The sequence below is a fragment of the Phascolarctos cinereus genome, unplaced genomic scaffold (assembly GCF_003287225.1).
Source record: "Phascolarctos cinereus isolate Bilbo 61053 unplaced genomic scaffold, phaCin_HiC Scaffold_4;HRSCAF=312, whole genome shotgun sequence".
In the NCBI taxonomy this organism is placed as follows: Eukaryota; Metazoa; Chordata; class Mammalia; order Diprotodontia; family Phascolarctidae; genus Phascolarctos; species Phascolarctos cinereus.
In genome coordinates this window covers 637,010,216-637,026,530 of record NW_027555847.1, presented here as the reverse complement: position 1 = coordinate 637,026,530, position 16,315 = coordinate 637,010,216, and the positions used below count along the sequence as shown (strand labels likewise).

Here is a 16,315-nt window from a genome sequence, read left to right as displayed (position 1 = left end):
GATGTGTCCTCAGTTTCAGGGATGTAAATTAAATTTAGGCAGGCACTGTGCCCCAAGACACATTTTGATAAATACGAAACAAGTTAAAGTCGTTTAAACATTCACTTGAAATGTGCATGCCCAAAGAAAAACAGTGTGGTCTTATCTCCCCCTCCCTTCCTCTCCTCTCAACTCAACATAAGGGATTGTCACTCTCTTAAAGAGATGCTGCAAACTAGATTCTGGGAAAGGAAAGGCGTTAATCATCTTCCCAGTGCCTGACAAGGGTAATAAACACTGGGAGGAAGGGGGAAGCAGGAGGTAAATCGAGGTTTCTTTAGTAACCATTTTTATTTCAGTGTATAGAATTGGATCGGCATTAGACTAATGTCATTCCAATAAATGTCATCTGAGTTTCATTTCATTTTACTGCCAGCATAGGTTTATTTATCTTTCTTTCTTCACCTATATGTGTGTGTGTGTATATATATATATATTATATATATATATATATATGTATATAATGTATGTGTGTGTGTGTGTGTGTGTGTGTGTGTGTGCTGAAGGCTTAGTTCAGTGAGTGTGTAGAGTTTGATGTCACTTGACTAATGCAAGGAAACCCAGATGCCTGATCATCGACAGCAATAGCCTGTACTTGCATTTAGTAATTCAGCTTGTAAAGAATGTGGCATCCTTCACTGGCCTGCACCCCACCGATAGGAGCCTGTGTGAAGCTTGTAGACTGAGAAGTCATTTGAAAAATGTTTTGAAAGGTTTAGGTGAAAGGTGCTATATAAGTGCATGCTGTTTATTACATCTTCTACAAGAGCTTTTTAAATAGCTCAGACCGGAAGAGCAATTTCCCTTCTCATCATAGCTAACTCTGGGGGGATTTGACTATGAGATAAAACACTTTCTACCCCAATTAGTATTTGTTTGCTATGTTATAGTGTCCTTGAATGTGTCTCCTTGGCATTTGACAGCCCAAAGAGGGCCTGCAGCTGATATATTTTATAAAACTAAGAGAAATGTACATGAATGAATTGGACTTCAGAGGACATTTGAAGGGCTATTAAAATCCTGCCCATCCTTGAAGGCTCAGCTCAAATGCCATCTTCTCCATTAAGCCATCCAGAAATGAGCTTTCCTTCCTCAGATTTCACATAGCACTTTCTACCTTGGTTATGTCCTTCTCATGGCCTATTTTACATCATTCAGTTTGAACCAATAAACATTAATGGCCTGCAGAATTCAGGGCCTTATGTCTAGTAAAGGGAGATGTATGGGGACTGGACCAGGGATTTCAGTTGTATAAGGAACTCCTGGAAGAGGAAACTCATTCCACCAATACAAACTGGCTCTTTATCTTCAATTTGTAGTTTTAGAAATTTGCTGAGAGCACCAGCCGGTGAAGGGACTTGCCCAGGATCACACCCCCAGAAGGTGTCAGAGATGGAACTTGAACCTGTTTTGTTGTTGTTGTTTCAAAGTCAGATCTCTATGTGCTACACCTCTGATTTCCCAGGTTGAATGATTATGATCTCAAATTGCACATAGTCATTTTCCTGGCCTCCTCCTTTGCATTTGTCTCACTTGTATCACGGCCATTTGTTTACTTGTCATTCCCTGAGATGCAAAGTACTGGAAAGTAGGGCACAGGCTTTATGTATATATATATTAGTTTTCCCAGTACCTGCTACATTGAGAAAGAGCATGGTATTGACAAACTGAAGAGCCCAGAAACTAGGTGGTTGTAGTCTTCCAGGGAGGAGATAACCAAAGTTTGAACTGAAATGATAGAATCTTAGAGTTAGAAGGTGCTTCAGCTATCATGGATATCTGTGAAAAGAGCACTGAGCCTGGAGTTAGGAAGACTTGAATTAAAATCTGACCTCAGACCTAAAAGCTACATAACGTCTGTTTGCTTCAATTTCCTCAACTGTAAAATGCGGATAATAATAATAATAGCATCTGCCTCCTGTTTGTGAGGATCAAATAAGATAATATTTGTAAAGCATTTAGCGCAGTGTCTGAAACATAGTAGGCACCATATAAATGCTAGTTATTATTATTATTATGATTGTCATCATCATCATCATCCAATCTCACCTTGATGCAATGGATGAATCCACTCTGTGACATTTAATTTTATTTCAATAAATATTTGTCAAGTGCCTGCTGTCTGTTTAAAAACTGTATATAGGAATGGGATTACAAAGACTTAAAAATATGGCATGGTTCTTGATCCAAAGGAACTTATATTCTACTGGTTTTCATGCCAATGGTTATCTAGCCTCCACCTGAAGATTTTTCAGTGATAGAGATATCTTTATAGGTCATTCCACTGGGGGATAGTTCTTATAATCATTAATTCCTAATGGAATCATTAAGAAATCTTCTTTCTATGAGCATAATTTTGCCTTCCTGCAGCTTCTGCCTATTGGTAGAAGATGACTAAACCTTCTTATGCATGGCTGCCTTTCAGATGTTTCAAGTCAGTGACCATGACTCCTCTGAATCTTCTATTTCCCAAGCTAAACATTTACATGTGAGGATACAGCAGCTAAAGGGATAGTTGTCAGAACAAGGAGGAAAAGGAAGATCCTGAAGGTGGAGAAGTTACTGTTTCAGCTTAGTAAAAGAAGGGAGGGCTTCTCATTTGGGGAGCTACAGACTCAGTTGTTATAAGATGGGTAGCTGTATCTTTGTAATTTGGTTGAGTTGACAGTGAGACAGTTGGTGATGTAAGCAGAGTGCTTTGAGGGCCTGGCCTAAGGGATTAAGTGCAGAATGGAGATAACATACCTGGGAATGTCCCTGCACTGTGCCCGATAAGTCCTTACTTTACTATTTTAAACAGATGTGTATTAAATGGAGAGTTGGGGGTAATATGGATTTCCCAATGCATGATTTAGGTGGTAATATTTGAAACTCCATTGATTATGATTTTCTGCTGTTATCCTTGCAGTGAGAAGTATTAGGTACAATTTGGGGGGAAAAGAAGCCTGCGTCTTCGAGGTTAATTATTCTATAAAAACCAAATAATTCCTACTGTGGAGTATAATATGGAGTGTAATACTCAACCTATTCGTGACTAGCAAAGTGAGGAAGAAAAAAAGAATGAGTTAAACAGGCTGTTGTAGGCTGGCGGGATGAATAATTTTCAGTCTTACTGATCTGCTAACTTGTCTTTATTTTTAGTCACTGCTCCTTTATCTGTACAGATGCATTTTGCTATATGTAATAAACTATGCTTCCAAAGAAAAGATATAATGAAAAGTGTTTTAATAAATCAGATAATTCTTGAATTTGTGAAATTCAAATATATAACCAGTTTACAACAGTAGTCTACCTCTTACAACAAACTGTGATGTGTAGAGAACACAACATCCCTTTGTGTTTATTTATGTCAAGAAAGCATTTGACTCAGTAGAATAAAATGTAGCTTCAAAGGCCGTCTTTTGAGGGGTATTTATCAAATAATAGAGGCATTCAAGACTCCATGACAGACATGACTGTAGATAACTGTTCAATGATCATGATTGTTCATGATTGACATTAAGCTAAATGTTAGGTAGGGAGATATTTTGCCAAAAAGTATTTGCTAGTACTGTGGAAGATGCCCTGTGTAAGATGTATGTGTAGAATAAGGATTTTTTTTGCTGATGGTGAGGGCCATTGCATTTTCCCATTTACAGATGAAGCCGTTCTAATTTTGTCAGGGTCTGGAACTCTATGAAACCTCAGAGAACTGTAAAAGTAATAGAAATGAAAGCAGTCTAACTAATCACATAGGAAATACAAAGTGGATAAAAATCGTGTTACCTATTTTATGACAAGCAGCTAGATAAGTAGCCAACTGAATTAATCCATCAATATTGTATTTTGAAAAACCAGTACAGGTGGACTGGGTCCAGAATTGCACAGAAGGAAGAGATTAACCTGGACTACATGTAGGAAATTAGATAATGTTTTAAATGACCTCTGAACTACTCTGTGCTACAAAATGTAATACCAGCATTTGCCCAGTGATACTGTTTTGCCTCAAATAATGAAATTAAGATTTCAAAAGAATAAAAATTACAAATAATCCAGGGGAAAATGCATGGAAAAAATGTGTGGTTGGTATAAATAGTCTTCAGGATATCACATTACAAGTAATATGGGTATTAGAATCATATAGCATAACAGGAAGAATGCTACTATTAAAAAGATAGGGTTTTTATTTTTTTTACTGTTTCATAGAGCATCTTGTGATTATTGCAAATTCTACATGATTTTCCGAATTTAACCCATTATGTTATCATCTACCTTTTCATTTCTGGACCCAGATCATTGTTCACATGTGGTATCTGTCCAATATAACTTTGTTTGTTTTTTTCCTGTGTAGATGGCTGGTCTAGATTATTTTAAATGCTATAGTTCTTAGGGAAATTCTATAGCATACTCGAGTTTGATGCAGCTAGCACAATGTCATCTGCCAACAGCAATATCTGGCAGACCTCAGCAAGTAATCTTTCTTCCATTTGGCCTCCATGCTGGACATTCTCCATAATGGTGGCAAATACTTGTGACAAGCGCACTGCATTTGATATCAATATCCAGGGGATCATCAAAGTTAGATCTTTTGTTGCATTGTCAAAAAATCATTTCTTTTACCTTCACGTAGGCACAGGTGGTACCTTGTTGGAGGAGAGCATTCAAGTTGCGTTTTGCTCTGCCAAATCAAATTGGTGGGGAGGGGGAAGAAAATGGGGAGGGATGAGCTGGCGAGTCACCAATTAGAAACCAATCTGCCATAGGGATGGAGGACAATCAGGCCTTATTTACCACTGTATCCAGTAGTCCTCTGAGGCCTGCCATCTGCCCTTATGTTCTCTAGACCTCTGTCTCAGCACTGCCCTCTGACCTGCTACTGCATCCTTAGGAATTGTGGATCTTTTCATCTACCTTGCAGCCAAACTTTTATATGGACTGTCTTTTCCGATTAGATTGTAATCTCCTTGAGAGCAGGGACTGTTTCATTTTTCCTATTGCTTGGCATTTTGTAGTCACTTAGCAAGCACATCACATGTAAGGAATTTTTGAGGTCCTTTTGGCCAGCTTATTGTAGCAGCTACTTTATACTGAAATAAAAGATGATTATCCATGTTGATGTATTTTCCTTCATTTGTTTTCCAGGAATTTATTTGAATAGGTCAGATTGGAGCTATTGTCATTGCATGGCATAATTTCTTCATATCTTTATCCCATCTTCTAATTTGGTATTGACTTAAGTCTTTGTTGCTATAAATTGATAGTCTTACTGCTCATAGACAGCTGCTGTGTCCTGCACCAGAGGTGTCAAACTCAAATAGAAATGGATCACTGTGTGCCATGTATTGACTTAGAAAGGCAAAAGTAAAAATTATCTGTTGTATTTTTATTCATTTTTTAATAACATTTGCCAATTACAATTTAATTTGGTTCAGGTTGTCCTTGGGAATTGTGCTGCCCACAGACCTCAAGTTTGACTACTTGGTTCTGCACTTTTCAGCTGAAGAAAGTTTTTGCATTTTCCAGATGTATGGCTTCTCGGTAGTCTATAAACCTTTGCTTTCTTTCCTTCCTTAATTCTGAATCATATTTTCCAGCACAATTTTGCCATTGTCCCATATGTACATCTTTGTATTAAAGTCATTGAGCATTAAGATATAGGATTACTTAGCTGTAGGAATTTATGTAATTTTAATAGATTTTTTTTTTCTGATTCTCAGATGTCTACAACAGATGCTAGTACATAAGCTGTGGTTATCTTGATAGTGGCCTTTTGGTTATGCTTATCATAAATACTGCCAAGTGTCTTATAAATAAAATAATAGTTCTTTTTTCCTTTGGGCAGAAGATGAAACCAGTTCCACCAACTACTGTATTTGTTATACCAAGTAAAATTTATGATCCAACTTTCCATTTAGCACCTCTAATATTTACAGACTGTGTGATCCTGGACAAGTCACTTAACTGTCTGAGCCTTAGTATCTTTATCAAGTGGGAGTATACCTACAGTACCTTAAAGCACTATATAAATGTCATCATTGTTATTATTAGTAGCAGTAATTTCCTTTTATTTCCTACTCTGAACTGTAAACAAGACTGTCAGCAGTGATATGATCAGTAACACCAGTAGCATGTCAGCTTTTTGATCTTTGGACAAGAATTCCATTAAATCTCCAGCAATTAAATTAATCTTTGTGGAAGATGTAAAAACTTTAATCATAATACCTTTTTGCCTTCCCACCACTTTGCCACTCTTCTTGCAGAATTGGGAGGGGACCACCTAGGGCTTAGGACTGTTTTTTATTATTCTTTCTTTCATGAGTTTCGCTGGCCCTAGAATTTGTGTCATAGTAGCTGTTTATGATAGGATGCCCTGTACTTACCTAGACTGATCCTCAGGCAGCAGGTAGAGTCTTGGCCAGGGCTAGACTTTCTTGCTTGGAGGGAATATGGCAGAGCTTCTTACACAGAGGCAGAGATCTACCAGACAGAAGTAGAAACTTTTTTTATGTCTGGAAGTAGCCTTTTCCTTTTTGAATGGCTCTAATTCAAAAAGTCCAAATTGGACCAGACTTTTGTGGCCATCTGGTTCCATCCTCACCCTAATAAGAAACCTGTCTACAACCTGTCCTATAAGTGGCCCTCCAGTGTTTGCTAGAAAACCTCTAGTGAAGGGGGCTCCATTACTTCTCAAAATGGTAATGGTGATGTTGCTGATGGTGGGTGCTAGTAGTAAATGTAGTAAATAGTATTTATGTAGATCTTGAAAGTTTACAAAGTATTTACGTGTATTATCTCATTTGAGCCTCACAAGCACCCTGGGAGGTAGACACTGCAACTATTATTATCCCTTTTTTTTTCTTTCCAGATGATGGAACTGAGGTCAATTGCTTTACTCACATTCAAATAACATGGATTCCAAAGTCTTCTTAACCATAAGGCCAGCACTCTGTGCGCTGTGATACACTGCCTGAAAGTGAGGTAGTCACTTTCTATTTCTGTATAAATGTAATTGTTAAGAAGGTTTTTTTTTCTTTTCAAGTTTAATCAGCCTTTTTTGCAATTACTATTCATTGTTTCTAGGTTGGCCAAACTCAGGCTAACCTCTCTTCCCTGTAATACCCCTTTGATTTACTTGCAGGTGGTGAGCAAATCCTCCTTAAGGCTTCCCTTTTTCAAGTTAAATATCCTTAGTGACTTCAGCTGATCTTTGAATGGCACCATCCTCGGCACCCTCCTCGAGATACTCTCTAACTTAGCAGTACTCATCTATGATCTCTTCATGTAAGAGTGCAGGAAGATTTGTCTTCCTTGTTCTGGCTATTAGATTCCATTAGTTTGTTGTTATTGGCTTTTTATTTATTTATTTTTACTGCCTTATTGCTCTGTTGATTCATATTTAGTTTGTAATCCACTAAAAACCCCTAACCTTTTTTCAGGCAATCTCCTGCCCTGCTTTGCTTCTTTCATCTTGTATTTGTGAAGATGAGGTTTTGAAACCCAGCTAGAAGACTTTGAATATTTCCCTATTAAGTTTATCTTCTATTTAGCCCAATGGCTTCAGTGTAGTATGGTGGATTGAGGGCCAGCCTTAGAATTAGAAAGACCTGAACTCAAGTCTTTCTTCTAATACTAGCCATGAGACCATGGGCAAGTCATTTAACATCAGTTCTTATATCACTTTCTAATACTAAGCTGACCATGAGTTACCAATCTGTAGTTCAAATTTTCACGCCACAGTTTTTTTTTTCACACTGATGGTATTACGGAGTTTATTTAAAAAAAAATATTAAGTCTGATGTTCTAACCAGTTATGTAACTAAATTGTTGTTTTTTTCTTCAGATCCTGACTCTACCATCTGGTGTATTAACTATACCTCCTGGCTTTGTGTCTTCTGTAAATTTGATAAGCATGTCGGCAATGTCTTTAACTAAATCATTGATACAAATAGTAAATAGCACAGAGCCAGAACAGCACCCTGGGACATTCTACTAGCAACCTCCTGCTACACTGACCATCCAGATGGTCAGTGATTCAGAATCCACAGAACTCTACTGTTGCCTAGCCCATATCTCTCTATAAGCTAAAAGTAAACTATATTCAGACAGTTCCTCTTATCTACCAATTAATTAATGTTATCCAAAAAAGGAAATGAGTGACTGGCTGGGTAGGGAAGGGGAGAAAGATATCATTGCAAATGAAGGTTAAAGGGGAAAAAGCACTAATATTTATGTATATCACTTATGTATGTGTACATATGTATATCATACATTGTTTTGTGTGCATACACATATAAACATACACATTATATTTCATTTTGTAGCTAACCTATATACTTTTGTTTTACTTTCCTAATGTCCTTTTTAAAACACAGTCAAGAATTTTGACAGACATCAAAATCAGGCTTATTAGTCTAGAATTTGCAGAGTTTGTCCTCTTCTCTTTTTTTTTGAAAATCTAGAAAATGTTTCCCTTCATAACATTTGGAAGATGGCAGTCACATTCACCAGGTCTTTTGGTAGCTTAGGATATGGCTTCTTGTTGTTGTCTTGTTCAGTTGTGTCTGACTCTCCATGACCCCATTTGGGGTTTTCTTGGCAAAGATACTGGAGTGGTTTGCCATTTCCTTCTCCAGCTCATTTTACAAATGAGGAAATTGAGGCAACAGCGTTAAGTGCCTTGCCGAGGGTCACACAGCTAGTAAGTGTCTGAGGCCAGATCTGAACTCGTGAAGATGCATCTTCTTGAGTCCAAGTCCAGTGCTCTATGCACTGCACCACCTAGCTGCCCTATGGCTTCTTGTACCTGATGCTGTGAATTCATCAAGAACAGAAGCATGTTGTTTTACCCCCTTCCTTATTAATTTCAACTTCCTGTAAGGCATTTTTATTCTAGCTCTTTCAGTTCAAATGTTATTCTCCTTGCCAAGAAAACAGAAGCAAAGTAAAAATTACGTTTTGTAATGTCTAGTATTATTTCCATGTCCACTCTGGGTAGCCATTCTGTCCTTTCTCTGCCTTCTCTTTACCCCAGTATAGAAATCTGGTCTCCTCATTTCCAGCATGTATTTCAGACTATGTCTGTCTCCTTCCTTCTTTGTCATAAAGTTGAAGGTACAGTGCTCACTTCCTTCAAGGTCCCTATTATTTCCACTAAAAAAAAAAGTTCTTCTTAGTCAGAATCACATTCAGGTCAGAATTTCCTCTTGTTGGTTCCACCACTGTTGAAGAGGTAAAATTATCAGTATAGTAAGCCAAAAACATGATTAGCATCTCTGCTTTTGGCAGAGACTGAACTCCAGCAGATGTCTGGGTAATTAAAGTTCCCCATCACTGTTCTACCATGCCATCATGTCAGCCTTGTAATCTGTTTCCCAAACTCCTCATCTATTTGCTCCATGTCTCCAGGTGGTCTTTAGTATTATACTTTGATGACAGAAGTGTGTCTGTTTCTACCTCCATTGATCTTTAGCCAGAATATTTCTTCCAGGCTTCCCTTTCTCCCTATCCCAATCCAGTTCCTGACCTTTCTCATGTGGGTCGTCTTCTTAATATGCAAGGCTATCGCATCCACCTTTTATCATTTCTGCTCCTTTTGGGAGTGGTGCTTGGGCAGGGACCTATCATTATCCCCTCCCCTCCATGTAAATTTTGTAAGGTAAATTTTGCTGGCCAAAAGCTGCCTAGTTTACTTGGGGTTTACAGGCTAGACTTTTTTCTCAAAGAGCAAGCCTTAAACCCTATTCACTCTGGATCTCAGGCATTGGACAACAAAAGGTCCCTACCCAAGCACCACTTGATTTTTTTTCTTGGGGGGGTGTCCTCCTAGCTCAAAGTGAATGTAAATAGAAACTGTTTCTCTTTTGGTGAACAACCCTGAGGGTCCTCCCCTCCCAGGTTTTTTTTTTCCCATTGATTTGATCAAAGGGGCCATCCCTTGACTCACTCCTTAAAGAGTCCTCTTCACTGAATGAATGGGCATTGGCTCACCCAAAGTGAGAACATGAGAAGACCTTAGCTTAAAAAGGCCTGGGTCTCCCACTGCATCTAGAGCGTCTCCAGTCATCTTGATCTATATCTTGCCACTGCACCCAGATGGCTCTGGAGGAGAAAGTAAGGCTGGTGACCTTGCACAGCCCTCCTCACACAAATCAAAGTCAGTTGCAAGTGATATTATCAACTTCCTGATGTCATGGTCCTCTTCGAGAACGAATGACAGACACAATCCTTTTGGGGGAAAAAAAAAATGTGTACCCTCCCAGAAACATATTCTAGGCATGCATCCTATTACACTTTGATACCTCTGAGGTCAAATGTGCTTCTTCAAACTAAGCTATTTAGTTCCCCTTGCTTGTTATTTGTACATTTTGCATGTAATAGTATTAATTTAGTGAAAATTTGTGTTTTAACTCTGTTTTGTAAGAGCAAGCCTATTTCATTAAGTAAAACTCACCTGCATTAGTAATCCTAACTAGTGTATGAACTGGCTTGAAATGTTTAGACAGAAGCTGTTCCATGACTTTTTAACACATATGTATATATATCACAGATGTCTTTCTTACTCTTTCTCTTTCTCATTATATACACACACACACAGAGACATGTGTGCGCACACGCGCGCGCGCACACACACACACACACACACACACACACACACGGAAGGGACCATAGAAGTCATCTGATCCAACCTCTTTATTTTACAAATAAGTAAACTCAGACAAGCTGAATGAGTGGCCCATGATCACATAGCTAGGGATTATGATAATAATAGTGATTATTGTTATTATTAATTTTTGATAATAACTGGCACTTATTTAGTACTTTAAGGTTTATAAAGCATGTTAACTCTATTCTCATCTACTAGACTTCACCCCAAGTCTCCTGACTTCAGGTACAGCTTCTGTGCCCTGTGTCATGCTGCCTTTTGGACTGGTCAGAGCCTGTGGTCTACATGCTTTGCCTTCAAGAACCCAAGCTCACCTCCACATCCTCTAATAAGGCAACAGAAGAGAAATGTTTTAAAGTGATTTTCTAGATGAGGATGTGAGAGGTTAGGTGACTTGTCTATTATCACACATCTGATAAATATCTGTACACAAGTAATTATGTTATACTTTAAGGTTTTTAACCAGCTAAGTTTTTTTTTTGCCACTAATTTTTTTTGGGGAGGAGGTCTTAACCTGTGGTTTAATTGAGAGAGGAAACTCTCAATGAGGAAAGTGCCTTTTACTAAAGCAAGACTTGCAACTCAAAGTTTTAGAAAGTCATTTGGGGACATCAAGAAGATTAAGGGCCTTGCCTAGGGTCAGATATTCCTAACTCCAAGGCTGGCCCTCTCTCTACCAGGCCATACTGCTTCTTTTGCTAACAAATACTTCCCTATTTTGAGCATTTGGAAAACATTCTATGCTCCTTCTTGGGGTGGGGATAGGGATGGGAAATGTGTATCCAAGGGGAAGCTAGGTGGCACAGTGGATAGAGCACTGGCCCTGAAGTCAGGAGGACCTGAGTTCAAATCTGGCCTCAGAACAAACATTTGACACTTACTAGCTGTGTGACCCTGGGCAAGTCACTTAACCCCAATTGCCTTAAAAAAAAAAAAAGAAAGAAATGTGTATCCAAATATTACCATAATGTGCAAAAGTTGGTCAGAATGATTGTTTACCATATGTTCTCATAGCTGGCATCATGTCGTGTATTTACCTATGTGACTGTAGACTTGTTTGCAAATGTCAGAGCTAAAAGACTTGGCATAAATTGTATCTGATTACACTGTGTTTTCCCATGTATGGAATTCGTAGATAGTTAAGAGGAGAAATGCTTTTGTTGTTCATTTTCATTTTCCCTCTAGTCTGTTAGTTACTCTCTTTCAAAGGGAAATAAATCAATGCTTACTTCTAAAGGCACAGTTCAAAGTACATTTTCCCAGTCAAGTGAAATAGAAACAATAAAATTCTGTCTGTTCACTCTAGAAAGAAGGCAGGCTAAATGTATTAATGGTTTCTGCTGCTCAGGGCGGCTGTGCTGCTCTTGTTAGACGGTCTGTATCCAGCTAACACATTCCTCCCAAGCCCAGCTGTATTGTAGAGGCAGCTACCAGAGATGCCTCTTTTCTGTGTGACCTGAGAATCAGCCTATCTCTGACTCATGTCATCTTCTGTGTGGTTTCATAAAACCACAGCTCTGGGAGGAGTCTTCTGTAGGTCTTCTTGTCTATTCCATTGTCTCCACACTGAAAGAGAAAGTGAATAAAAGGCAATGAATTGCCATGTTATTTGGGAAAGAGGTCAGGACTCTTGAAATGGGGTAATGAATATAGTTTTATTCATGTCGATATTGTGAAGACAAAGGCAGGGGGTAGTGGATAGAGAGTCGGCTTCAGTGTCAGAAAAAGCCACATCTGAGTCATACCTCAGACACATAATGGCTGAGCGACCCCAGGGGAAGCTCTGTCTTGGTGCCCCTAAGCAGCCCTCTGAGGCCGTGGGTAACAGGTGACCTGCTGATCTGCCTTGAGGGAGGCAGTTTCTGCACAGGTCCACAACAAAATCTTGAAAGCGTGATACTGGTAATGAATAAACCAAAGAAGAGTTGTAGAAATCATCAGGTGATCTTGCCATATTAATCAGTCTTAGTCATCCTGTGGTATTCAGATTCTCTCTGTTCAATCTGACAGTCATTGCTTTAGTAAAGACATAAAAAGGAAACTATCCCTGGCCCTCAAGCAGCTTTCATTTCATACTTTAGCTTCAGACCTTTCTTTCTAAGAGTGGATTGGCAGGTGGGGGGTTGAGGTGGGAGATAGTTAAACTGCTGGGAATGGAGTTAGGAAGGCCTGAGTTTAAATCCTGTTTTATTGGCCTGTGTGGCCCTGGGCAAGCCATTTAACCTCTCAGTTTCTTCATCTGTACAATGGGAATAATCTTAGGCCCCCTACCTTCACAGGTTGTTGTTAGGATTAAATAAGAGAATATATATATGTTAAGTGCTTTGAAAACTTTAAAGTGCTTTATAAACGGTGACTGTTATTGCTGGAAGAAGAAATAACAAAGGTGGAATAAAATAATTTCAAGATAAAAAAAAAAGACCTTGGCTATTAGCCAGTATAACCCTCTCTTTTCACAGAGGAGGAAACTCTGGCCTAGAAAGGAGAAATGACTCACCCAAGGTCTCAGGTGTTGTATGGCCAGGATCCAAGTACTATCCTCGGTGTAACTCCAAATCCAAAGCTATTTTCACTATGCAGTACAGCTCTGTTATTCAAGGGATTGAAAAATAAGACCAGTAAGGAAAGAGCTTGTTGAGAGGGTATCATTCAGGCTGGGACAGGCAAGTCTGTTCAATAAGAGGCTTCAATAATATGAAAAAAATCTTCCATGGAGGCTTTGACCTGCTGGTCTTTGTCTCCACTGAGGATAAAGACAAGGTCAAAGGAACTTAGGTTGCAGCTTCAAGGACTTGTGTCCTTTTTAAAGGATAGTTTTCTCTCTGTGAATATTCTCAGAGATTAGAATGGGTTAATAAAAGAAATTGTGGGGTCTCTTTCTGTTTTTTTAAATGGAAGGTAGCTCTTTGCCTGGCTGTCATAGCTTGTGTGATCCTGCCCAAAGGAACAGGTTACCATTTGAGATCCCTGTGATCCCAATAATTCTTTTAAAAGCCCAGAAAAAGTGATGCTGTGTTCTTTCTTTCCAGCATGTTTAAGTAACTTGTACCCATCGCTTTGCCACGTCTCATTCAGTTCACTACGAACAACCCAAATCCTTTCTGCTGCAGCTTAAGCTTCTTCATCTTTTTCAGTAAAAATAGACAAAGTATTGGCCTCCTCACTTATTTAAAATATATTCTCTTCTCCAAGGGATATACTCCCAATTCCTCTTCAATTTTTTTTCTTAGTGTTGTAGTCATTGTTGTTATTATCAGGAGAGACTGCTTTTTTAGTTTTTACCATTTAAGCTTATTTAACTGTAAGTTCCATAAAAGTCAGAAATCGTACCTTATCTAAATACCACAGTCCCCTTTAACCTGACCTAGTGTTTTATACTTAATAGATGCTTAACTAATGTGTGTTGAGTGAATGAATGAGTATCAAATGTGGCTAAGTAATCAAGAACCCTGGACTCTGGGTTGAGTTGTTGAGACAACCCGTTTGTCTGTCTTTGGGTATGCACGTGGGAGATGGAGGCCTCTTCTTCATTTCATCCCATGCCACATGGTTATGGTTGATGTTTGGGAACATGGCCTCCCCAGCACTTTGTCAGTTGTTTTATACACACTGTTCTTCTGCCCAGGACGTCTGAGGCATTATAGTTGATGGATGACTCCCAGAGATAATCATTCCTTGAAAGGGAGTCTGTGTATCTCTCTAGGATGGTATTGATCTTCTCACAAATAGTTGAACTACTGAAATAAAGACACCTATGATAAACTGCGTACATATCTTTCACACAGCTAAAGGGACCGATGGTAAATTATCGGCAAGGCCCCTGACAGCTCTTTGTTTCAGAACATCACATCCCCAGCGATTTCTGTGTGTTTATTCCTCAAGTAAATTCTCAAACCCCTTTGAGGTCTATTTTAACTCATTACCTGGCTAGAACCCATATGACCTTGTCCTTCCACTTCTCCCTAGGTGACTGAGGAGGAGCAGAGTGCCAACCATACTGTGATGATCCAGGAGACGTTACAGCAAGCCTCAGTGGAGCTGGCCGAGCAGCACCACTTGGTCGTGTCTTCTGACGACGTGGAAGGAATTGAGACAGTGACTGTCTACACCCAAGGGGGAGAGGCCTCTGAGTTCATTGTTTACGTGCAGGAGGCCTTGCAGCCGGTTGAAGAACAGACTGTGGAGCAGTCAGCCCAGGACATCTAGAGAACCAGAGGGTCATACTTTTAGGGCCAAATGAGTCTTCTCATTTTACAGAGGAGAGAACCTAGAAGTCTAGAGAGGTGACAAGCCAACAACCACATCACAGTGCCTCTAGCATGTGTCCCTGGTGGATGTAGATACAGAAAATTGCCCAGCACTTGCAAAATTTTCCAACTCCTCATCCCATCCTGCACCAGCATTTCTTACATGGTACTACTCACAGCTAGTCTGACTTTTGATGAATCACTGATGTGTCTGGCTCTCTGGGCAGCTACTTACCCCTCATCTCCCAGCCTTCTATAGCTTGCTTCTAAAAAGACTTTTGCACAGTACCCACCTCCCCTCCATGCCACACACACAAAAATAGAAAATGCCCGTTTTTTGCTGTAAGATGTATTTCAGGAGAAAACTTTCAACCCTAGTCAGAACCTGCCCTAAATCTCCAAATAAATCCTCAGCCATATGGTAGATCCCTGTGTAATATGCCCATTTTCTCTCCGGTGTTATCAAAGAGAAGATTCTTTTGTGGAAGGTAAACTACAATATTAAGACAAAGTGGCCTTATGGACAGAAGATGAATTTTGAAGAGCCTTGTTGAGTGGGAGGGGGAATGGTGAGGGAGGGAGTGGTTTCTAACTTTTTACTTCCTATTTTATCCATAAAGTTCCAGCTTAACTCAAGCAGATTGGACATGTTTAGCAAGTAAATGGAGCACAGAGCAGAATTACTCAACCTTTCATACCTACAAGTATTTTTCCATTTCTTCTTGGAATTATTTTGCTTCTTCCCTCTCCCTTCTTTTAAATGTACTTTTAGAACCACTGGCTTGTAGCAGCAGTGGTAGTGAAAGGGGTAAATCAGGAAGGGAATATAATTGGATAAATAACTATCTGGGTATTTTCCTGTTTCTCATTTAAATCATGGTAGCTTCAGTTTCATATTTTATGATCCCAGAGTCTTAGATTTTAGCATCACATGCGAATGGTACTTCTCCACGTCCCAGATACTTGAAAAGCAATTCTCAATTATTTTATTGCCATTAAAATAATTCAGATTTATGCGGGTTTTTTAGGTTTATAATTTTTCCTTGTAGTTCCTTGTGCCAGGTACATTATTTGCTACCTCCAGAGGAATGAAAATGCACCTTTCTTTGATATTTTATTTGAAAGTAACAATAAACTAACCATACAAAGACTTTGTTATCCTTTATTGCTTGATCAAAGTTCAAATCTAGTTATTCAAATCCAAATCCAAATCCAAATCCAAATTTTTGTCCCTTGGAACATCACAGCATAAATAGAGACCTTAGAGATCAACTAAGGAAAATGAAGCCTATGATATAATCGAAAGAGCACTGAACTTTGACTAAAAAGACCTGGGTTCAAATCCTGACTCTTCTATGGAATACCTGTGAAGCCTTTTCCCAAGACC

At 39.0% G+C, this 16,315-nt stretch overlaps 1 protein-coding gene across 1 annotated transcript in view; it reads left to right on the top strand.

The window, feature by feature from the left end:
- Positions 1–16,078, top strand: part of ZFAT (zinc finger and AT-hook domain containing) — a 276,495-nt gene extending 260,417 nt beyond the window's left edge. Inside the window, exon 16 of the mRNA XM_020997901.2 lies at positions 14,648–16,078. Within this exon, the coding sequence (XP_020853560.1) occupies positions 14,648–14,887 (240 nt within the window). The 3' untranslated portion in view covers positions 14,888–16,078. The remainder of the gene's footprint in view (positions 1–14,647) is intronic.
- Positions 16,079–16,315: the final 237 nt, after the last annotated feature.